General features: G+C 28.6%; 2 protein-coding genes and 1 non-coding gene across 3 annotated transcripts in view; 1 reads left to right on the top strand and 2 right to left on the bottom strand.

The window, feature by feature from the left end:
- LOC111623475 (probable ubiquitin carboxyl-terminal hydrolase FAF-X) overlaps nucleotides 1-5,000 on the bottom strand; it is a 274,716-nt gene extending 269,716 nt beyond the window's left edge. The window contains exon 1 of the mRNA XM_023366062.1: nucleotides 4,880-5,000. The gene's annotated coding sequence lies outside the window, so the exon portion shown is untranslated. The remainder of the gene's footprint in view (nucleotides 1-4,879) is intronic.
- Nucleotides 5,001-5,044: 44 nt separating this feature from the next.
- Nucleotides 5,045-24,359, top strand: part of LOC111623479 (propionyl-CoA carboxylase alpha chain, mitochondrial-like) — a 72,105-nt gene continuing 52,790 nt past the window's right edge. Inside the window, exons 1-4 of the mRNA XM_023366066.1 lie at nucleotides 5,045-5,128; nucleotides 21,931-22,020; nucleotides 23,264-23,380; nucleotides 23,454-23,567. Coding sequence (XP_023221834.1) covers nucleotides 5,045-5,128; nucleotides 21,931-22,020; nucleotides 23,264-23,380; nucleotides 23,454-23,567 — 405 coding nt within the window. The remainder of the gene's footprint in view (nucleotides 5,129-21,930; nucleotides 22,021-23,263; nucleotides 23,381-23,453; nucleotides 23,568-24,359) is intronic.
- On the bottom strand, nucleotides 22,838-22,975 carry LOC111623490. Its single transcript, XR_002756441.1, has one exon. It is a non-coding gene; the product is annotated as a U4 spliceosomal RNA (small nuclear RNA).

Genomic DNA, 24,359 nt, shown 5'->3' with positions numbered 1-24,359 from the left:
AACTACCTAAATTGTAATTGAGTTTTTATAAGTCTTTTCTTAAGACTAAAAAAATCTGATTATTTGTTAATTGTGTTTTATATCTTTAATATACTACTAAACATGCCATTGTATATTGCAATTTAGTGAAATTATGTAGTCAAAATGAGTTAGTTGAGTTAGTGTAGAAATAAATGAATATAATAGTAACATTTTATCCCGTAAAACATTTTTATTATATTACTAATTCAATGGAGTTACTTGTGGACACACTTTATATTCTATTTTACAATTACAAGCTTCTTTATAAAAAATGTCTGTATATCAATTTCTAAAATTATGTTTAATTTATCCTATTTCTTTTTATTGCTTGTAATGCAATAAATATTTTACAATTTTTATTGTGTTTCTTATTATAATTTATATTTGTATTTTACATTTAAGAAGTTTGTTAACAGGGGCAGTAATTGTGCACTTACAAAGCATTACCTATAATAATGGTTTAAATAAATAAAAATAAATAATTTTAGTTTCAATTTTCAAACTAAAAACATTGTAATTTTTCTGCACAGAAAGGCAAAATTGAATGCAAAAAATGCAGAAAAAGTTTATGCCCCATTAAACACAAATAACAAAATAAAAAAGAATTTCAATTGTAGTTTTCAAACTCACTATACCCAATAAATCACTGATGGCAAAATGCAAGAGATACATCTACAATCAATGAATATTTTTTTTCATATAAAAATAAATGTTTTGTATTTTATAAGTAAGTGAAACTTATATTTTTATTCAGCAATAATCAGAAAATCAAAAGTTTTCAGATTAATACAAAAAATTTTCAGATAGACATATTCTACTTAAGACAAAATGAGAAATTTCATTTTTGTTTTTCTATATAAAGAATTTCAAATTTATTCTTAGCATTGTCTAAAAAGTGATCATATTCATTGTTAGATTCTGTAATTGATAGCTTATACACAAGGATACATATTAAAATTCCTCCCCAAATTGTTCCTTTCTTAAATATTTTAAACTTTTAAAAAATTTGAGCATTAGCCTAACACTACAGTGAAAAGATTAATTTTTTACTAAATTATTTTGATCATTATTCTAAATTATGTAATTAAAAAATATTACTGAACATTAATTTCAGAATTAATTATCCATATGTATGATTGATCAATCTCATCAATATATTTTAAAATTGATATTTTGCTTTCTTTAAAAAATATTTTATTCTTAATAATTAAACATATTGCATTTTGTCATTACATAAAAAATTATTAGAAGATTATCATATTCATTTTTATTCACATAGTTTTATACTATTCTTTCAATTATTAATTTTAAATTGTTTCATAAAACTAACAGACAAGGAAAATATTTTAATTAAAGGAAAGAAAAATTTATAAAATAATATAATTTCTTTTAAAGGCATATTTTCATTGCTTGATTATCATAATCTATGTTCTCCAAAACTGCAAAATATAATTATGTTTGAAGTTGAACATTTGCAAGTAACTTATAATTTATTTATATATGATCAAGTATACACATATATCAACAATGCTAATAAATAAAAATGTCAAGTTCCTAATTTTAAGCAAAAGTAAAATAGAAATTTGTATGGATTATAATTTATGATGATATTTTAATTCTAATTAATAACTATAACTAAAAGATAATTATAATTATAAATCAATATTTGATAATTTCTAGTTATAAGTTTTATCATAAATATGATAATGAATATCAGTTAATTATAGATCAAACAAATAGCAAATATATTTCCTTTTTTTTTTTATAAACTTGTATTATTGTAATAGTTTATGATTAGTTTTGTCTTGAATTTAATAATTAAAATAAATTTATTACCATCTGATCTATAAAGGTGAAAGAATCTGTCCAATTATATCACGCTTAGTGTTTAGAGGTAATGGTGCATAGTCCTATTGATTCACCACCTATTGTCATGAGAAATAATTGTAAGGTAGCACTAATTCCCTTGCTATCTTTATCCCAAGGATTATCTTTAGGTACTTTGAAAGTAAACTGAGTGGGACTAAACTGAACAGAAATGGGAACTAAAGAAAAAACTACTGATCTGTCAAGATGTAAATCTGTATTGCATCATAAAAATCAGAAGTTGTACCATCCAACTGACATAATTTCCATCTGATATATATATATGGAAAGGTATGAAACTTGATACCATAATGTAATTTAAAGACCAAACTAAATTCAGGAAACCTAATATTATAATAATAATAATAATAATGTCAATGATAAACATTATAATTTACTCTAAAAAAATTAAACATGAAGCTGGATTTAAGCTTACACTTGTATCAGAAAAGTAAAACTTACAGTTATGTCATCTGATCACAGACTTTAGACCTAGATTGATTCAACTTTTGTATATATTTTTCTTAATTTTCTATTATTGTTTATTTTATTGATAAATATTTATTTAATTATTATTGTATTTTGTATTTANAAATTTTGGCATGAAAAAATTTATTTGTTATATATACACAAAATAAATGTATGGCATAAAATTAATTTTCCATAATGTTACAATCAAAGATATAAACAGGACTAACATGAATAGATTTGAAAAAAGATAAATTAATATATAGATAAGTAGATTAAATCATTGATTTTTTCCATATCATTAATTTAATAGAAGATTAGTTTAATCATCCTCTGAAATAAATTATAACAGTAAGAATTGTTATGGAATTCTTGTATTATACACCAATATACAAACTGTATCCAAATTATGCAGCTGTACACACTAATATGTAATTAAACAGACTACTTATAGTAGTAATGCTTATATTACATTGTAATTTTTTAAAACTTAGTTACAAATCTTTAAAAAAATATATCTACATTAATAAAAAAATTAATATTTTAACATTTCTTTTGAATATAACATGAGAAGGAATATAATACACCAACCTTTATTTTCATAGGTTGGTATATTTATTACACTTATTTCTTAAGTTTGGAAAACATTGAAAGAATACTTTAAAACAAATTTGAAATTCCGATGGTAAACTATATAGCCTAACACTTGAAATAGTATTATATTAGAAGATCTTGATTCATTTTTAAGAAATATATTTGATTTCATATTAATCATCCATGAATGACAAGTATTCCATGACAGCTAAAGAACTGGATGAAAAAATATATTTTATGAAAATTTTTTTATTATTTCAGCAAATTATTGTCACTTACTCAACTGAAAAGATAGATAAATAATATTTATAAATTAAAACTAAAAATTATAAATGCAATTAAATGAATTGTCATTCATTATTTCTTTCCTTGTCAGACAATTTTTTTCTTGTTTGTTTATTTAAAAAAAANATTAAGTTTGAATACAAGTTTATTTTAAGCTTTTATATGAATTTCTTTCAGACATTCGAAGTAATTTATTAAGCAGCCTATTTCTTTTAATTTCTGCAAACTTTTTTTATGCGGTTTTAAGTTAATTTTAATTCGTTGTTTTGGTTTTATGCGATTTTAGAAAATTACGGAACGTATCCCTACTTTTTCAAGGCAAGTAAAGTCTTTTTTTATGCGAATTTTTTTTATGCGCTTTTCTGTAGAATGTATCCACCGCATAAAACGAGACCTTACAGTACTTCCCATCTTTAATCATAAAACAAACACTGCTAGAATAGAAAAAAAAAAGTCATCTTACCATTGCAGTTTGGCTGTATGAAGATCACCATGGGTCATATGGTGACAAAAACTCTTCCAGAAAAAACCAGAAAGTAGCAAAAATAAAGTTAAAAGGGAAATTACTTGTCTTGAATAGATTTAATAAAATAGTCTGACTTCTAGAGCCAGCAGAGGAAATGAAAACATGCAAACAAGATAGCATAAAAACATGTAAATGAAGCAAGCAGTGACTGTGACATCAGTATACTAATAGGTATAAGTAGATGGATGTGAAGTGAAGAAGCTGAGGAGAGGGTTTTGCTAGTGTTGCTAGATGCATAAAAATACTTGATATTAATTAAGATTGTTTATTTGGAATTGCTCTTATATAGGCTTTACATTTTGTTTTCTATCGTATCATTATCTGACTTAATTTTAGCATTATTAATTACTAATTTATTGTTTAATTAATTATTGTATTTATTTATTTATTTATTTATTATTGCTTTAATTTAAAAGTCAGTTTTATCAATTTTAGTTATTTATCAATGCATTCTTCTTTTCTGTCATAATCAGCTGAAGTCGGTATAAACATTAATTAATTTAACAAATACAGTGTATATATATATATATGTTACATTTTAACCAAACAATACTATTAATTAGTTACACAATTAGTCATATATTCCTCTAACAGCAGCTAATCAAAGACTTAAAACACACAAAATCTATTTGCATATTTTTAATTGCTCTTTTTTCCAATAAATAAATTATGGTATTTAACCAAATCGATGAATATATTTTTATGATGTTAGGTATTCAGGTAACAAAATGGCTTTGAACGTCTTATTGTCTATTATATATTTTACTTCGGGTTCAAGTTACTTTATAACGATACATAAATATGAAGTAAAAGCAATCGTAAAGATTGCTCAATTGTTTGAGAATCATTTTCAATTACACAAATGACATCATAAATAAATACGTCACATTTTATCTCATAAGAAAATATTATGTCAGAACACAAATGATTTCGAATAATAAACAAATTCCATAAATAATCATCCTCATTAAAACTCAGATCATTCGAATCTCCGCTATGAGAAAGAAAACTTATTGATAATTTAGGCCTATAGAAGTAATCATTCAATACTGGAGAGTAATGTAATTTATTCTACAGAGAAATTCCATATATATATATATAACGAAATGAATACATTACCTAAAGACTTTATTAAAGATTATTCCAATAACAGTATTAATTAGAATAGCTATAATACATTAAATAAGATTTTCGTTTTAAAACCAAACACAACCGCTCCATTACATTCCTTCTCCGCTAGTTAATCTAAATCTCGCATAATCTCGACTCATAGTTCTACACGAGATGAGAACGAGAACTCCAGTCAAAATGGCTGCCGCCATGAGAGGAATGTTTATATTGGATAGAAAATGCCTTTTTTTAATTAAGGTAATTTTCTTACGCTAATAAAATACGATTCGTTTGTAATTTACCTCGGTTATATTTTTCTCCACTTATAAATAAATTTGCACGTCATAATTATTGCAGAGTTATTGTATTAATTTTTTTTTGCCTTCTGATCGATCCAAAAATAATCAAAATGAATTACATCGATAGATTCTATGCATATTGGATATATATTTTATAATAATAAAAAGACAATATAAATTATTACTTCTCTTAATTTAAAAGCAGTCTACCGGGAAAAATCACGTGCATAAATTTAGTTAAAATTTTATACGTAATAAGTTTTAAAATTTTTTTTATTTTTACTTTCTTGATTTTGTGGTTAAATAAAATAATAATGGAATTTTTTAAAAATAAGAAATAATAATAAATTTGTTGCATTAGACTATAAATTCTATTGATAGAATAATAAAAATAATCAATAGACATTTTAATGATTATACTGTATTTAGTTTTATTATTTCGTCGTTTTAAATTCAAAACGAAAAATTATTCTTGTGTAATTTTAAATTTATTAAAATTATGCATAAATAATTTTTTATTGAAGACGTTGCATTATAATTTATAAACAGTTTAAATTTGATTACAGGAAAGCAGTCCATTTGATTAATTTATTTAAACAGAGAAAAGAATTTCAAAAATCGAGATTTATTCTGATTTAATGAAATGTCTTCAAAATTCACACTATTAGTTACTACTAATAATTATATTACCGAACCATTAAATCAAATTGCTTTATCTGTATCACCAGAAAAATAATATAAAAAACAATAAAATTACAAAGCAAATTAGTATTTATAATTATAATAAATTTTTCAATAAGTCAAAATAGCAAAATTATAGAATCAGAAACAAAATACAGTAAGACATTGATTAACGCTGATTCAATATAACACAGTCTGATCAAAACCTAAAAATAAACTCAAGATTTATGCTGATTCAAATTATCGCAGCATTTCATTGATTCATATATAATACAATTATTCCCAAACATGAGCCAATCAACAAAAAGTGGCAATTGGTAGTAGTGCTGTACTTTTCTTAAATCTATGTTTGTTTGGTATAATTTTGGAAAAAATATATTACTGCAGGTTTCTGGTGATAGCCTTACCAATGATGACCTTCAAGAACTGACAGAACAAGGAATTTATGTAGAACAGGACAACATTTCTGAAAATGAAGAACCCAAAGAATTTCTCTACAGATTTCCTTAGTAAAAGTTTGATAATGATAACTGAAATCGTTGATCAAATTGTAGCAAATGATCCAACTTTTGAAAGGAATGCAAAAGCAAGACAAGGCATTTTGGATGCAATCTCTTGCTACTGACATTTGCTTAACGAAAGAAAAAGAAAGCAACAAATGATCATCACTAGACGAGTTCATTGTAAAAAACAAGAATTTTAGAAGAGCTAGGATCTTCATCACAAAAAATGAACTTTACATTTCTGTGTTCATATGTTTGTGTGTTATTTAACATATATTATTATGCAAATTAACTTAAAAATAAAGAAAAAACTGTTTATTTTTGGTTGCGTGTTCCCCTTTTCCTATTTATTGCATTAAACTGACCTCATTTAACGCTGTTTCATTTAGCACTTTGTCATCTAAGAACGTATCCACCACATTAAACAGGGTATTACTGTACTTTATTTCGAGCACAAAATCAAAAATATGATCTTAAATTATTTTCAGGAAAAAATTCAGTTTGATTGAAAGAATAAAACAAAATCAGATTTTCATTAATATCATTTTAATATCCTAAAAGGATTAAGAAAACAAGCACAAATTAATAACTATTACTAGTATTTAAGTGTAATTTAATAATTTTTCTAAGCTCTTAGGAATAATAAATCTAAAGAATTGATAGAAAAATGATGGCAAATATAATTCTAAGAGAAGCAAAAGAGCTCTAATAAACTGTGTTTCTGTTACTGTTTGTTATAAATACCAAATCTTATTAATCTTAATTGAGAATGTTTTTGACCCTCTTTAGATTAGCTTCAGGCAATAACAGTTGAAACTTTCAGAACAGCTGATATTGAACTCAAAGAGAACAAGTATTTCTTTGAAAAGACTGTTTTTTTTAAATTTAAAATGCACAAGCATATTTTGAAATACAAAACGTATAAAAACGTATAAAGGAAATGTTATTGCTAAAACATGCAAAGATAAAAATAAAAATAAAAAGTATGTGAAAGAAGGATATAACAATGTTATTGATGATATAACTCTAATAGCCTATTGACTAAATGAGTAAAGTCCTTACTATCTAGAGCAGGTTTCTAATTATCATTGAGTAATATGATGTTATTAATTTTAATTATTGTTAGATATTTGGAAAGGCAATAAATATATATCTTCAAGTATCCTAATAGAAGAGCCTTCATAACACTGTATTGTGTGAGCAGTAATGCTCCCTAATTCTTTAGATACTGATCTTGTTGTGGAGCCTCTTGTAAAATTTCTCTCCCTTTTTGCTCAACTTCAGGGCATAAACTCTAGATTTAGAAAGTGCATGGACTCTATCAGAGCAGAGTGTGTTCATGACTACAACTAATCTTCTAACTGCTGAAGTGAATTTACCTTTTGTAGCATATGGTGCTACTAATGAGGCCATGTTCTTGTCAGTAATCATAAGCATGTTGTAGTTATCCCTATTGACTTCCAGCTTCTATTTGTTCTTATTATACATACTTGCCAACTTTTAGAACGGGAAATAGCTGGAATGTTGGTAGAAAAACACTGCTTTTTGAATAAAAATGCTGACAGCACAAAAGCAAATTTATTAACATTGATATTGCACAATGCTTGTATTAAATGTCTTTAAACAAAATTTAATTTTATCTTTGCATATGATATTATGTAAAGCTATTGCCATAAACACTGTCAAGAATATGACAATAGTTTTATACTCTTTGGTATTGTTTATTTAAAAAGTCTTTTCAAAAAATTGATAAAACCAATTTAAAAAAAGATTTTTAATGGAATGGATATAAAAATTTAAGTTAAAATTCAGTTATAAAACATAGGACTAGTGAAACCTCACATTTTTTTTTTTCCAATATCTGTATTAAATCGAGACCAAGACTTTTTTAAAAAACATAGCTATTTTATTCTTTTCCTTTATAAGCAATGCATTTCAGATTAAATTTTCTTAATTTATTCTCAGGCTATAAATTCACAAAAATCTCTTTATACTCTTTAACATCACAATTTAAAAAAGGGATTTTACAGGACACATTGTAAATCTTCATCCAGATTTATTACATGTTCCATTCCATCTTGAAGTGTCATGAGTCTTGATATTGTATGTGAGTGCCTCTTGTTATATGCCTTTGTGCAATGTTTTGCTTTGTTAATAATTTATTTTGTTATAGTGTACTTATGACAGTTAGTTTCTATGTCAGTTTATTCACTTTCACTGCAATTATTAAAGACAATAATTTTTTTTTGGTTGTGATTTATTTTCTATCTCTGTCTTACTTTTCCTTATCATACTGAATATCTTTTCCTTTTGCTGCACATCAATTCAGGGGAGGCCCTTTAATGCTGTGTGGCAAAATCATCATCAGTCTTACTATTTTATAAGATTACAAATCTTTGTAAAATTCCACAAATTTGAAAGAATCATCTGGTTTCTTTTCTTGAGAAAGTTAATACCATATTGCCTGTATATTTTGAAGTGATAAATCAGATGTTTCTTCATTTTTGGCAGAGAAATTGTAGCACTGCTCAATAATTTGGTCTAACTGTAAAAGTAACTTGTTTCCTCTTGCTGATGAGTTGGCCATGATTGATTTAACTACTGACATGATGGCACTAATGTTGCCAGACTTAAAGATGAATTTACCATATCTGCCATTTAAAATTATCGTATTTGAACTAAAATTCTCATATATATACCAACATATATAAAAATATCAATCTTGGTTCATTTCAGTCATTCATAATAAAATACATACAATGTCTTTGGCATATTCTATATATTGGTATTAGACATTAAATAAAGTGTTTATTTGATGATATAAAATTCTTTAAAAATGCTGACAAAAGGGAAAAGCTGCCTATCCACTGACAGAGCATACAGAATGCTGATGGTTGGCAACTACTATAATTATAAATAGCACTGATAATACTATCTACTATACCTTTGGGGAAACTATGATTCTGAGCAGTAATCCTAATCTGTTGGAGTTCAACAGTCCTTTCCACTGTCATGGAATAATGCACCTTTTAAATTTAAAAAATTGTTCTTTTGAAAGAACAAATATTCATTCTCTTTAAGTTCAATACTGTATAAGCTGTTTTAGAAGTTCACAGCCATTTTTGGCTGAAGCTGACCTAAGGAGAGTCAAAAACATTCCCAATTAAGATTAACAAGATTTGACTTCAATAACAGCAGTAACAGAACATACATTAATAATGGTACCAATTCAAAGACTATAATGCTCTAATAAACCAATACCAGTACAAAAAAATGTGTTTAAATACTTTCAGGATAATTACCCATCTTTGGATATATAAGTGATACAAAAGATCTTATTGTTTAATGAATTTACTGTTATTGTGGAAACTGAATCAAATGAAAATAACTATTCTGCAGAGAAAATATATAACTTGTGTTAAATAAAATATTTAGAATTAACCATTTGAAAATAAAATACAAAATTCAAAATAAAAATAAGCAATATTTAAAATTAAATAAACAATATTTAGAATCTTAGAGAAAACTTCAGAGATTACTAAATGGAAACCAGAAATCCAAATGGTCTCCTTACATTTCTACATTAGATCCATATGCCTTCTGTTATATCAGTCATGATGCTATAATTTTTCCAACTTCTCTGTTCATCCATATAATTATTGTGCTGTTTTTAATTTTTCCTGCAATAGATATTTTGTTAGCCTTCCTTTCCAGTCATTTTCATGGTCATTTAATCTTTGTTGTATGGGTTTTACTCAATCCAACTGTACTCACAGTGTATTTTATCACATTTGATTAAAGGGATCTTACCAATACATACATTACTACCAAGCAGTAATAATATATCAAGAGAATAGCATAGACAATAAAAAAATTCATTAGCAGTTAAAATAAATCATTCTTCCAAATGATCAGGTATGATAAGATTAGAGACAAGAGTGATATATACAAGATTCCTTTGATCAATAGTGATTAAACAGACTGAAATAAACACCTCTGTCACAGGAGGCAGTGAACAGAAGTATAGCAATTAGATGGATATACAGAAGTTGAAAAAATTAGGCCTTTATGACTACTACATTACAATGAAAGCCCTCTTGATCTACTATAGAAATTTGAGGGGATCATCATAAACCATAGGGACTCAAGCTTCTGCTTGGAAATAGTTTACTTCTGAAAGTTTTCTCCAAGATTTTAACTTTCGTTTATTTTTATTTCTAAATTTTGTATTTTACATCTAAATGGTTAATTCTAGATAACTGTATCTTATTTAATACAAGTTATATATTTTCTCTGCAGAATAGTTATTTTCATTTGTTTTGGTTACCATAGTAACAGTATATTCTATGTTCCAATTTTTTGATCAATTGTGTATCTGAAAATGGTTGCATATCCCAAAAGTACTTACATATATTTTTTGTATTAGTTTAGACATTATTAAATTAAAGCATCTTTTTTTCTTTTTTAAGTTTTTGATAACTTTTTTTTAACAAAAATGTAGATCACCATTAGATCTACTTAACTAAGATTAGTGCTCTTTTTCTAAATACATTACTGCTGATATGCATACTGTATATGGTAACTTTTTTTTTTTTTGACTTTATGCCCTGTGAGCACTAAGGCAGTCTTTTTTCAAGCCCATTATGGGTTTGGCCAGGCCACACTGGGACAGTTGGTTGATGAGGGATGGCACTCAGCATATCCAAGACAGACAACTCAAAAAAATTTCTACAGTTTTTTCTGACCTGCCAGATTTGATTCCAGGTCTCCCAGAATGGTAGGACACCTTAACTACCTTTGCCATCTAGCTGGCCATAAATGGCAATGAAAGTTCTGTTTTAGGAAAAATATAACAATAGCTAAAAACCAGTGTTTAATTTAATTTAACACTAATAATTATTTATTTTTTCTTTATAAATGTGCACATTTATATTGTAGCATTTATAATATTTGCCAAATTTTTTATACAGTATATCTCTCTACACTTTCTTCCCTATTTCTTGTTTTGGATTTAATGTCAGTTGCTAAATAGTGTCCCTTTTAGTAACCACATTTTTACCTTTTTCTTTCAAAATATTATCATTAGCATTTCTCCATAACTTATCTCTTGATAAGAACATAGCAAGGATTATCAAACATAATTGTCTGTTCATCAAAAGATGACCTCTGAAAGAAAGTGGAGTCTCCACCTCATTTGCCTTTATGTCCGATACAGTGGTCCAATTTGTTTCATTCATTTTTATCATGCCAGTCATCAGATTTCTTGCCTTAAACATATCGAATTTTTCTTATTGAGTAATTGCCAGTATTATGTATTTTCTATTGATACTTTTTTTAACTATCTGCTGGAACAGCATACCAGTGCATTCTGGCTAAAAAATAACCCTGACTAAAATGAAACATATGTAGTAACGTCCAAACCTTTCCCAGTAGTGTTGCCACCTTTTCAAAATCGCTGACCTGGACGGCAGGTCAGGTTTGTTTGAACAGAAGTTCCTGATGTATGTGCAATGTCATTTTACAATGCGAAGAATAATGTGCATGTTGGTTCTAAATCAGTTAAAGTTACGGACTAGGGATTTGCTTAGGAGTAACGTAAGTAACCTAAATTAAGAAAGAGCAGATACAGATAACTTAGATGTGTACGATCATACAAGAGAAAAAAAGAAAAAAGGGTCAACAGGTTGCATGCCACATGTCGGCGTAAACAGACTAACATGGCAGAATTGCAGATGAGTTTCAGTGAGTATGTTCACTGTTAAAGTAGTGTAAATTTGTAAAACTATTTGCAAGAACTTTGTTTCTTCATAATTCACTATTTCTACGAAATTCCCGGACAAAATTAATAGTTCACCTGGACAGTGAGTCAATTCCCAGACTGTCCAGGTGAAAACCGGACGGGTGTTAACACTATTTCCCAGCCTGATGCTAATTTACTGGAGGAAAATAAATGTTTTTTGTTATTGTTCATATAGTCTCTTTAATATATTGTTGATATAGTCTCATATGTCAATACATTTCTTACAGGACTTTATTAACAGTTCTATATCCTTATAAAAAGAGTATGAATTTTTTTCAAAATGTGCCATTAGTGCAGATTACACTTCTTTGTCAGTTTTGAATATTTTCCCTGCAAATCTGATTCAATTTTGAAAACAAATGTAATTACTTGGGACAGATCAAGCGTGTATTTGATGTTTGCACTGGTATATTGTTGTGTAACAGCAACATAACTTACCATATCATTTTTTGTTAATGGCATCCAATATTTGATGTACTAAAAAAGTATAATATTCTCTGGTTACAATGGTATTTAAATCTTTGAAATAAATCAGAATCACAAAAAATTGTAGCTACCAGTTCTAATATTGTGTCACCTTTGATTTTTTGGGTTTTGGAAAACCAAGATAACACTATTTCATTGATTCTATTTTTAATGGAGGATCATGATAAAGACTAGTTTTATCTCCAGTAAAAATTGATACAATAACTTCTTTCTTCATAAAAGAATAAAAACACTCTGAAACATCTCAATCACTGTTATTTTTGAACTGAAGAAAGAAGTATCAGCACTCATCTTGGACTGACCTTATTTATATCAAGATGTTTGTGTAGGATACATAACACTGTGGTTTTTTGATATAGCACATACTGCTGCTAATCCCTATGGTTTTAACCACCTATCTTCCAAAACTTCCTTCTTCACAATGCTGATGTTTTCTTCGGTAACCACTTCAGTACACCTTCTTTGGCATGGTTTGTCTTCCACATTCTTTTACAATGGAATACAAACAACGTTTTCAGTGGCATAGCAAACATAACTGGCACCCAGGGCATGACACTTTATTGGTGCCCCCTCCCTCCTTCAGAAACACATATAGTTTGTCTTGAAGACCATTTGGGTGCCCCTCTGCGAGTGGCACCCAGTGAATGATACACCCCCTTTCACCCCCTCGCTACACTAAAGGTTTTCCATAAACAGCATCCAAGCACTCTAACCTCTGATTCTCCGTCTTTTGTTAAAAATTTAATTATAACTTGACACACAATTTCAAGCATTTACAAAATTTGCTTTGACTATACATGTTAAGTCAATGATATTCTAATAACAAATTAACAGATTTTAATGAAATTTTTATTTGAATTTATTATCAGATCAACTAATGGCAAAATGATACACCATTTACTATTTAAAAGTGGTCAGACCAGAAACTTTTGGACTATACTACACAGATATGAATACATTGGATCAAATTAGGAATTTAAATTATTTGAACAAATAGAACATTCCTAAATATTAAAAAATAATATTAAAATAAGTGTCATTAAACAATAAAATAAAGTAAATAAATACATACATGTAAAAAATGAAAACAATATAAAAATGTTGTAGTTGTAAATGTCTCATTTCAATTGCTAAATGTATCTGGACTGTAGACTATATCTTTTGTTTTCTTCAATTGTTAAAATAATATGATTTTCACACTATCATTCATAGGAATTTACTCACAAGGAGTACTACACCAATTCTAATGAATTTTGATACAAATGTAGTGTTTGATATGATAATGCAGTCATCCAAATTGTTTCATTCTATGGGCAATAATGAGCAAGTTATGACTAATTGAATGTGGAACTACTACTCTGGAAGATAAGTAATACAGTAGTTCAGTCATGTGGCTCTAATCTGCTTGAGAAAGAAGAGCAACAAGAGAAGGTTAATGCATGTTTGTTATCTATGCTGTGATATTGTATCACTCATTAAAATACTAACACAATTGTTATTTGAAGAGAAAGTAATTTAATATCAATCATGATTAAATCTTTAAGTATCACAAATAGCTTTCACATTAGTCATATTATTGGGTTACAATTTGAAAAAATTGTACACCTACTCCCACTGTTGGTCATCCGTCTGGCTGATGTCTGTCTGTCCTTCCTTAATCACAAGAATGAAGTTAGCTAGCTGAAAGACAAGACCAGATATGGAAAGATTAGGAGCAGGAGCCCTGTTTAACTATATAGAAACTTCTGATACATGCCAGAAGTCATGTTATTTCAATTCAAAAATTTTCCCCTGAAATGAGTTAGATGACTGGCATGACTATTGCTAACAGGAAAAGTATGATGTACAGGGGCAAGATACTACTAATTTGAGGTGGAGAGCATATATTTTATATTAAATAAATTTTAAAAATATGATTAAAAATTGTAGCCCATCATTGTGGTGCAGCCCAGTCACAATAAATAATTGCTCAAATTAATAATTATATCAATATCCTCAGAAAAACTTACATCAATATTTTAATGAAACTTATAAACAGTTACATCAATATTTTAATATAATTACCTCTTTCTAACCTGTTACCGGTGTGTCTACTAACTCTTAACGATCCAAAACGAATCAAAACTAACGTTTTCGAACCCTTAACCGGTTCTTCTTCAGGTTTTTTCGAATCTCTGATGGAAAATGCAGCTCGTAAAAACTTTAAATTCGAAATATGTAAGTTCGAATGCACGTTTCCCGTTTCCGTCGTTGTATGTCATGCGCAGTCGACTCCAAACGGGCTATCANAAAACATATAATATCTATTAATTTAGATATAATATATCTATTATCTGTAATTAAGTTATAATTTTCAATATTTATTTTATATTGTTTACTAATGTTAAATTCTATTCTGCTTTGATTTCCAAATTGCTTCAATTTTACGAAAGAATCGATACGAGATTTACGATTTTCGTGTCTTTTGCCAGCTTTACTCAAATATTCAAAGCCATTCTTATACTCAAATAGTCAAAGCCATTCTTATTCCACACACTAATTTTATTTGAAAATAGTAGGCGAGCCAACAAAACAATTTTTGCATTTCTATGCATCCACAAAGCTATTTTACGTCTTCATAAATTTTATCGTGAAAATTTCAAAAAAATTTTTTGTTGACGTATTTATATTTAATTTAGTCTTTGGTCTTTCTCTTTTAATAATGTTTTCTTTTTCCTTATATGGTTTCGAGCCAAAACTTTTTTAAGATAAATTTTCAATATCACAATTATATTCTAAATTGCTAGCGATAATATAAGGGATAAAATTAAAAATAAAATTATAAAAACTTATTTGATAAAATAAAATGTGTGATGGATATACAATTATGCATACCTGGTACAGAATATTCAATTGTATGAATATACTTTTAAAGAAAATTATGATTATAGTTTTGTGATGAAACTTACATATAAATAACAAAATATTCTTTACTTTTTAAATCTTAAAACAATTCACTTAGTTAAAATTGCTCCCTACGAGTGGCTCATGGATGGAATCAGAGACGATCTTGGTAGGTATGCAGTGCGTGCATGCATGCCAAATTCCGAGGGTGCCGATATTGGTTAATGTCAAATGCCTCTTTTGTCGCATCACTAGTATATCTCAAAGGACGCGACAGGGTTGTTGTAGATTTTAAACGTTTCTCACCATAGCTGTAAAAATCTAAATATGTTAAACTTAATAGTCATTTGTTTTCTAACTAATTCGTTTTAGGACCAGGTGTCCTCCACGGGAATTTCCAAAATTTACAACTTTTCTGATCACTCTCGTTGAACTGGAAAAATGTCTGTCTTTATTACATCTAATATTTCGAAGAAATCAGTCCCACTGTACTCGGCTAGAGATTGGTTCGGTTAGGCTTTTGTTTAAGTAAAATTTCGGCTCTTTCATCAGGGTTTTGTTTATGTCCCCAATTCCCTAATCGCTTAATTATTTAACTACTTCTTAAGTAGAAATAAGTCGAAACCAGTTACTTTGTACTCGAATATTTGTAGTCTCGGGAAAAAAGTGGAAAGACAAATTTTTATGACAAACGGATACATAAATCGTAAATTTAAGGAAAATAAATTCTAGAGCTTTTTTTTTGTATCTTGTGCGTCTCATTCAATAAATTTGGTTGTAAATGATGCTACCAAACTAATAGTTAATTTTTTAACATTGTACAAGAATTGTACACGTTTTTTTTCTACATTCCCTTATAGATGGGACATACGAAATCGTAATATCAATGGTTTAACATTGAAATCCGTAAGTAATATAAGATGGGAAAGCGGAATAAAAATATCAAATATTTTAATGGATTTTTTAAAACTCCTGTCAACTATACGAAACTATCATAAAAACATATCAGTAAATTCTTATCGGTTGGGTTAAGTTATAAATCTACTCGTGATTCACACAATCGGGCGAGGGCGGCCGATTGTGTGAATCACGAAATATCTAGCAGGCAGGCGGCTAACAGCCTAGAATCGGTCCTGTAGATAGAATCATTGGAAACGTTACATGTGTGTGTAGCTTCCACCAGCTTAAACCGCGTGATGTTGGTGCTCTGTAAAGCGCATGTGCGAATGCGTATAATCTGCCTGCTTGGAAGCTGATCCGGTTTCGACCATACAGCCAGTGCCGGCCCGAGGCAAGTTTTAGGACGGAGCGAGATCCTATTATGGCGCTCCCCTTGGTTGCCCCTAATTTATATCCTTTAATTTTCTTTACCACTGAGGCGCCCCCTAGGACTTAGCGCCTGGAGCGGCTGCTCCGTTTGCCCTATGGTAGGGCCGGCTCTGCTGATACAGCGCTTCCAATCCGACACTGATATTCGAATATACAATAGCGATCTTATCATTTTTTTCACGTGTAGTATATAAATTTGTAATAAGATACATAATGCGGTTATAATAAAATATTAATTTTAATTAATTCAAAATACGTTAAAATATGAAAATAACCGCGCAATATGTACTGTATTTATTTTTTAGAAAATACAAGGGAAGCGGCGCTTCCATCGCTTCCAATGACGGCACGCCACTGATTCCAATTATCATCCTTGTGTGCTTTTGCATTGAGGAATACCTCTAGACTTGTAAGAATTTCTCTGGCAAGGTGTTTTTACTACCAATGAAAAGTGGTGTCAAGAGGCTTTACCAGACAAATACAGTTTTCTGGTACAATTTTTAAAGTAATTTCTGGTATATTGGCATCTTAACCAATGAATTTTGTATATGAATCCACACTTGTGTGTCATGAATATATCACAAGAAGGAAACTTTTCTTTAAGTTTGGGACTAGTTGTCTTTCCAAAAAGAATTAATTTAGAGACTTGCTCATTTTGCCTGATTATGCTACAAGTGACAGTGATGTTAGGAGGTGTGAAAATATCAATCTCCGCTTGAACTTTTGGCCCAAAGCTTCCCTGCGTTCTTGTAAGCATAATAAAACGTTGACAACAATATCACCAGCCTATTAATTAATAACATTCTGTACAGTGTAGCTGTATGTTGCCAGATTTTTTGGTGATTGAGCATACCCAAAAATTGATTTCTTTTACCTTTGAAGGTGTAAGTCCTTGTAGGCAGTATTTCACATTGGAAACCATACTGGTCAGTGTTGAATATATGGTCATTGTCAAAGTTCTCTGATATGGATTTTATGTCATCCTGAAAGGTCTTTGCTGCCTGCATAATATTTTCTGCTGATTGCAGTGCTGTTTTTCTAACTAGCCATGTTATTTTTTTGACTACCAATGTTTATAGCAACTCTTAAAACGATGCAACTATGTATCACTAGCCTTAAAGTTTAAGTTAGCAATGTTAGTTAGATCAACCTGGACTTGAGTTTCATACTGACTTAACTTTAATAACAAAAATTTCCTCTCATTGTCTGTTATTTTTCTTTGTGTTTCCCAACTATGAGCAGAGAACCTCCACTATTCAAAAATGTCCTCTTGTGTCCAATTTCCTTATTTTCCAAATCTGAAAACATTGTCTGCTCTTAACAAAGTCTTGAACAGGAAAATGTATCAGACATATTTATTTGTAAATATTCATCGCTGAAAAGAATAAAATAATAATGCTTGTAATGAACATAGAATAACACTAGTTTTTATATGTAAAAATAGAATGCTACATGCATTGGAATCTTTAAAATTTGCCATTTTTAAGTCCCAATTGGTTGGTTTGTACTAATGATATATATGATCTTGGGGTGTAATTTTTTGGAGCTCAAATACAGCTCTCCCCTCCTGGGCTGGAGAGTTGCTGTCTTTATAGTTGATGGCCAATTCTTCCCTTTCTGCTCTGTAAATTTTGATTTTTTCCAAATGCCATATATGTGCTTTGTTATTTGAATTGTGTATAAGTTTTGCCTGATCTAGATGTGTATGGTGTCTGTCTCCAAGGGTAGAGTATCTAAAGCAGTGGCAATTTGTTGCTTTTTTATTGATGTTATGTGCTCCTGGAGAAATTGAAGAATGAAATGACTTGGGATTGATTTATCAAATTCAAACACTACTATTTGTGCTCAAATTCATCTAAATTGGTGGGGGACATAGGTGTAACATTCCTTGCAGATCAGAGAAATTTATTATATTCACATATTATATTTTTAACACATACATTATTATTAACTTTGAAATAACTTCTCAGTTAAAATCTTAATTGGGGCATTTACTTCAATTTAAAATGAGGAGTTATCTTAAACTTATAAGTTATTAACAAGGAGTGAAAAGGAAATATATTGGAATTTTTTTTGTTTGAATTTGTTTGATCTTGTTTTGATTAATAGTTTAACATCTTAATGATAAATTCTATTTATTTTCTTCCATAAAGATTTTTATTATAATATCACAATGGAAATGGAAAACCAAATTCAGTTTTTCATTTATTTTCAAAAATAATATTTTCTCCATTATTCAGTTATGAAAAGTGTTTGTACATATAGCTTAATTATGACCTATAAAGACTAGCTTGTAGAGTCTGAATGTGATAAAATCAAACTAGCCACTGCAGAAAATAAACAAACAATATATCTTTAACAGTGGATAAGTGTTATATTTTTGTCTTAAATAAAACAGAAACTGCAGCTATGAAATGACTGATCATTATCATCAGATATCTCAATAGAGACATTTCAGACATTATTTCATTGAGAGGCTTAGTGAAAAAGGCATATTCCATATTAAGAAGTTTTTGAGACAAAGCTCTTGCGCATTGGTTGCTGCTGTTGAAGCAGTACCTGATCAAACATGGAGCATGAAAATTATTATTAAATACAGTTTGTTAAAACTAACAATATGATTATTTCATACTGGTTGCATTAGTGTAAGGAATGCTCATGAACTGTCACATATTTAAGGGAAGGGAATTTGAATGTTGGGACATTATCATTGCTCTATGCTGTGTGCATTTAGTTTTATGGAAAGGGAGAAAGAGAGTCAAAAATCACTTAAAATATGACATGCTTCATAGTTATCTCCATACAGAGTGGGCATTTATCTACAAAATATAACCCAGTACAGTATAGTAGTTGATTTTCCTGCTATAATATCAAATAATAGCTTAATTTATTGATATAATGTATGTACAGTACATTACAGCACTATACTTACATAATTTCAATGTTAACAACCTGTACATTAACGAAATATGATATTTTAATTGAAATAGTAACCATTATAACCAACAAAAATAACCAGTGAAATATGCATGTATTACTCAATCATCTTTTCCAATCTTAACCAGTAATCTTAGTAATACTAATGAAAATCACTTACGACATTGTTTATTAGTATTTTTAACATTAACTCCTAACAATTACATTCATATTTTTTCACCTTTTATTTTTAATTATTTCCACAGAAAAGGTGGCATCCACGGAATTCATGGATGTCACCTTTTTCTTTATACTAAGTGATATAAACATCAAATGATTTAAAGCTGCTAGTTAACTGGTACAATGTTTTGTACAGGTTTTGCATTTAATTTTCATTACAACCAAAAACTAACATACCATCCAAATGGGACTTAAATATCTTTTATAACTGACTTTTTAGTTTAAATGTAAAGTTTGTGTGTTTTTGATGCTTCTGTATCAAAAGCACAGTTTTTTTAAAAACTGTGATTTGTGAACTTTTTGTACTGGGATCTTCAAGTTTTTTTTTCTGTAAAAATGAGATATGGGTGTGTTTGTGTGAATTTATTTGTAATGTCTGTCTGTAAGCTGTCGTGATATGTTTTGAGTTTTGTAACTTCATCCAATGGTGTAGTTTTCTGGTCTTGGTGGTTGGTGGCTGGATTGGTGTGTGTTGTCCATTGTGAATGAATGAAGTTGTGAATGTATTTGTGATGCATAGTTATACTTGGGTCTGTGCTGGTGGCCAAAGGAGACTGTGGCAGATTTTTTGAATATAAGTCTCTGCCTTATTCACAAACATGGACCTTATTAACCCGTGTGACATCTTAGCTGGTTTTGTTATCTCCACAGAAGTGGACAAACTTATATATCTAAAGCCAGGTGTTTATAACTCAGTCCTCTAACATGGGTAACAGATGCTGTTAATCAGCCATCCATTCTGAGTCAGACACTGCTTATGGGTCATTTTTTGCTTTATTTCTCATCATGGTAAGGTCCCCTACTGGAAAGTTTAAGGTCCACATGGTAACCCTACTGGAAGTTTATTGCCTTATAGTTTGTTGGAACTACTGACTTAACTTGATAAGGTGATGACTTGCAATAGAGTTATTATCACTACTACTGTTTAAGTTTTTACTTATAAAATTACATTACATTAATGCTTTTATAAATGTATATATATATTTCCTTATGTTTATTTCTATTGCAAATGTTACATATATAGTATGCACCAAAATATACAGTACTGAAACTTGTGCATCTCAAACGTGCACATGCATTTGCTGGGCATAACTCCAGCTGCATGTATTCCCAGTAGTGAAAAGGAAGTTGTGTTGTGCAGTTGTTTTTGGAAATGGGTCTCTTGATGGAGGAAAAAATATTCATAGTTGAGTATTTCTGCTTGTATGGAAGTGGTCATGAAGGGGGACTGAGTTTGAAAAAGATGGCAGAACAATTTTGAGATTTAATAACACAGCACCCAAGTAACACAGTTATGCTGCCTATTGCTACAAAATTCACTGTTGTGGTAGTGTACTCTGTCAATAGAAGGGTCTGTTCAACCAGTTCCAGGATATATTTGAGAATCTGTATGAATGATATGAACACTGTCTACAGTGAGGTAATATGCAGTTCAAACACTTACATTATGCATACTGTGGTAAATCAACATGTTAATGGTGTGTATGTTAGTTTCTTTCAGGAGAAATAAACTCACAAATGAAAACAAAGTAATATTGTTTGTCTTTTCATTTCAATACTATATATTTTGGCACATACTGTATATAAATTTCAAAAGCTAATTATGTAATTATTCTAAGATTTTTACTTTGTCTGGCTAGTTTCTGATTCTAAAAGTAAATCAGATTTAAATTAGCGTAAGACAGGATTATCTGAAGATTGGATCAGTTTATAGTATGCCTTTTTATAAAAAACATAAAATATCATTAATTTAAAAATAATAATTGTAAATACTTAAGATAGATTTGTTGTTATACATTTTCATCATATTTATTATTATATTTTTTTATAAAAATTGTTTTGCAGAATTTATAAGAATAAATAGAAATAAAATCTATTCCTTTTAAATGTTTTATAATTGTTCTTTTTAATTTTTTCTCCTAGAAATTAAGAATCATCTCTAGACAAAGACTTAATACATCATCTCATCTATGTAATATTTATGTAACTGATCCAATTGATCATCATGAAGAGGTAAACACTATTCTTCTTTATCTATTCAAATATTAATACAGTAGAGTGTCGATTATCCGAATCAATTGGGGACTGGGGTTGTTCAGAAAATCGATATTTCGGATAACCAATTATGTATGAATAAATATATTAACCTATCCCATGTAAAATTTTTCTTCATTGCGTGTCGCTTCACATTGAATTTTTGTCGATGTTAAGCCTAACGAAGACTATTGTATCATTAAAAATTATTTTTTTATTTTGTACAAACAAAATAAATATATTGAAAAATATAAAAACAATAAAAAATTATACTTCAGAAGTTAATTTAGTATCAAAAACGTAAAATATTTGAGTAGCCCAAGACATAGCCAAAGATTGCAGCGCCACAGCACTGGCAAAAATTTAAATTTGCCGATTGGAATTCTTTCGGATAATTGACTTTCGGATAATCGACACTCCACTGTAATTTCAAATGAGATTAATTGATTATTATAGCTATTGTTATCTTTAATTATCTATAATTTAAACATTAAATTAAATTTCTTCAAATTTATTCTAAGCTATTCTATTTGTAGAAAAATAGCATTGTATTAATAAGTTAATAATTGCAAATTAGTAAACAGATAAGATTTGCATCTGCTTTTAAGTTAACTTTTAAATACAGATAAACCATAGATATCTGCAAGAAATTTCAGCATTTATTGTGGTTAGAACAATAATTTTCAAGTACTGTATATAATAATAATTATACTTTTATACATAAATGTATAAATAATTTAACTTGTTGGGCTACAATTTTCAAATTGCAGAGTTAGATAGATGACCAGCATGACTCCAATTGTTATTGGGAGAAGTATCATGTACAAGGGTGAGACATTACAATTGACAACCATATATGGGAATAGTTTTCAACTAGCAATAATCGCGCCTCGTATTAACCTCGCTGGCTACGATATCGCCTCTGCGCAAAGCTTGACACCATATATGAAAAGCTTAGGACAAGAGACTGATTAACTATATATGAACATCCAGTCTGAACCAGAAGTCATATGACGTTTTTAATTAAAAGATTTAACTAATTAAAAGATAATTAAAAATTGCAGCCCAGCATGTATGAATATGTCACAGTAAATAACTCATTATTTTCTTACTTAATTTTAGTGTTATAAAATGTTTTTAACATGTTTATTATTTAATAGTTACATATTTAGAATATGTTGATAAAAAGTAGTTAAATATAATAAAAATTTTTTTTTTTTAGAAATTTGATAAAATTCTTATTGCAAATAGAGGTGAAATTGCATGTCGTGTAATTAAAACTTGTAGAATGATGGGAATTAAAACTGTTGCTATTCATAGTGATGTGGATTCTTTGGCTGTAAGTTTCTTATTTTTTTATATATTTTATATTATTGAAAGAGCTGATGTTATACTTATTTTTATTTTTTAAGCTACATGTGAAACTTGCTGATGAAGCATATTGTATTGGACCTGCACCAACAAACAAAAGTTATTTAAATATGGATGCAATTTTTAAAGTTATTGAAAAGACTGGTGCACAAGCAGTAAGTTTTAATATACAGTAAATACTACATTTTCATTTTAAAAGTTTGAGTCTCTTTTACAGCTTAATGCTTGCATATTACAAATTTAGAAATATTTTTTACTTTTTATTTGAATTAAATTACAATTTTTTTTTTACTTTTTTAGTGTTTTCATACTTAAACCATTTATTTTTAGAAAATTTAACCTTGGTAAAATTATCATCATCACATTTCTGTGTGTATAACTTACAGATATGTATATTATCTTTAAAAGACAATTTGAAGGAGAATGCAGGTTATATGATAATTTTTAATTGCAATTATGAACTTGCATCTGTGGGGATATGGCTATTCCCATAGGTGTGGAATATTCAGTGGGACAAGTTATGCAAAGGTTTTATTTTTAGAAATTTTTTTGTGGATTACACACACAGAACTAGAGTACTTGTTTCAGTGATCACACATTTTACAGGATTTATTGAATTATCCATAACTTTAATTAATTAATGTTTCTAGTCCTTTAAATATTATTTTATTAATATTAGTCTATTGTGACTATAATCTATTAATAGGACTTATTATACTGATTTAACTTGCAGATGAAATTAGAGAGATTGAATCAGTATCTTGGTTCAAATGAATAAAGTTTTATTTATACCTGTATACAAAATTTTCTTGTATTTTGATGTTTTCATTTCTCTCTGCAGGCATTTTCTTAGTTATATTTCTAAAATATAATAAAGTTTATTATATTTTAGAAATATAACTAAAACACCTGCAGGATTTTTTATGGTTGTACTTTTGTTTTTTTTA

This window comes from Centruroides sculpturatus, unplaced genomic scaffold (genome assembly GCF_000671375.1).
Source record: "Centruroides sculpturatus isolate CEXI.00-Female unplaced genomic scaffold, Cexi_2.0 scaffold115, whole genome shotgun sequence".
In the NCBI taxonomy this organism is placed as follows: domain Eukaryota; kingdom Metazoa; phylum Arthropoda; class Arachnida; order Scorpiones; family Buthidae; genus Centruroides; species Centruroides sculpturatus.
This window is presented reverse-complemented; position numbering and strand designations above follow the sequence as displayed.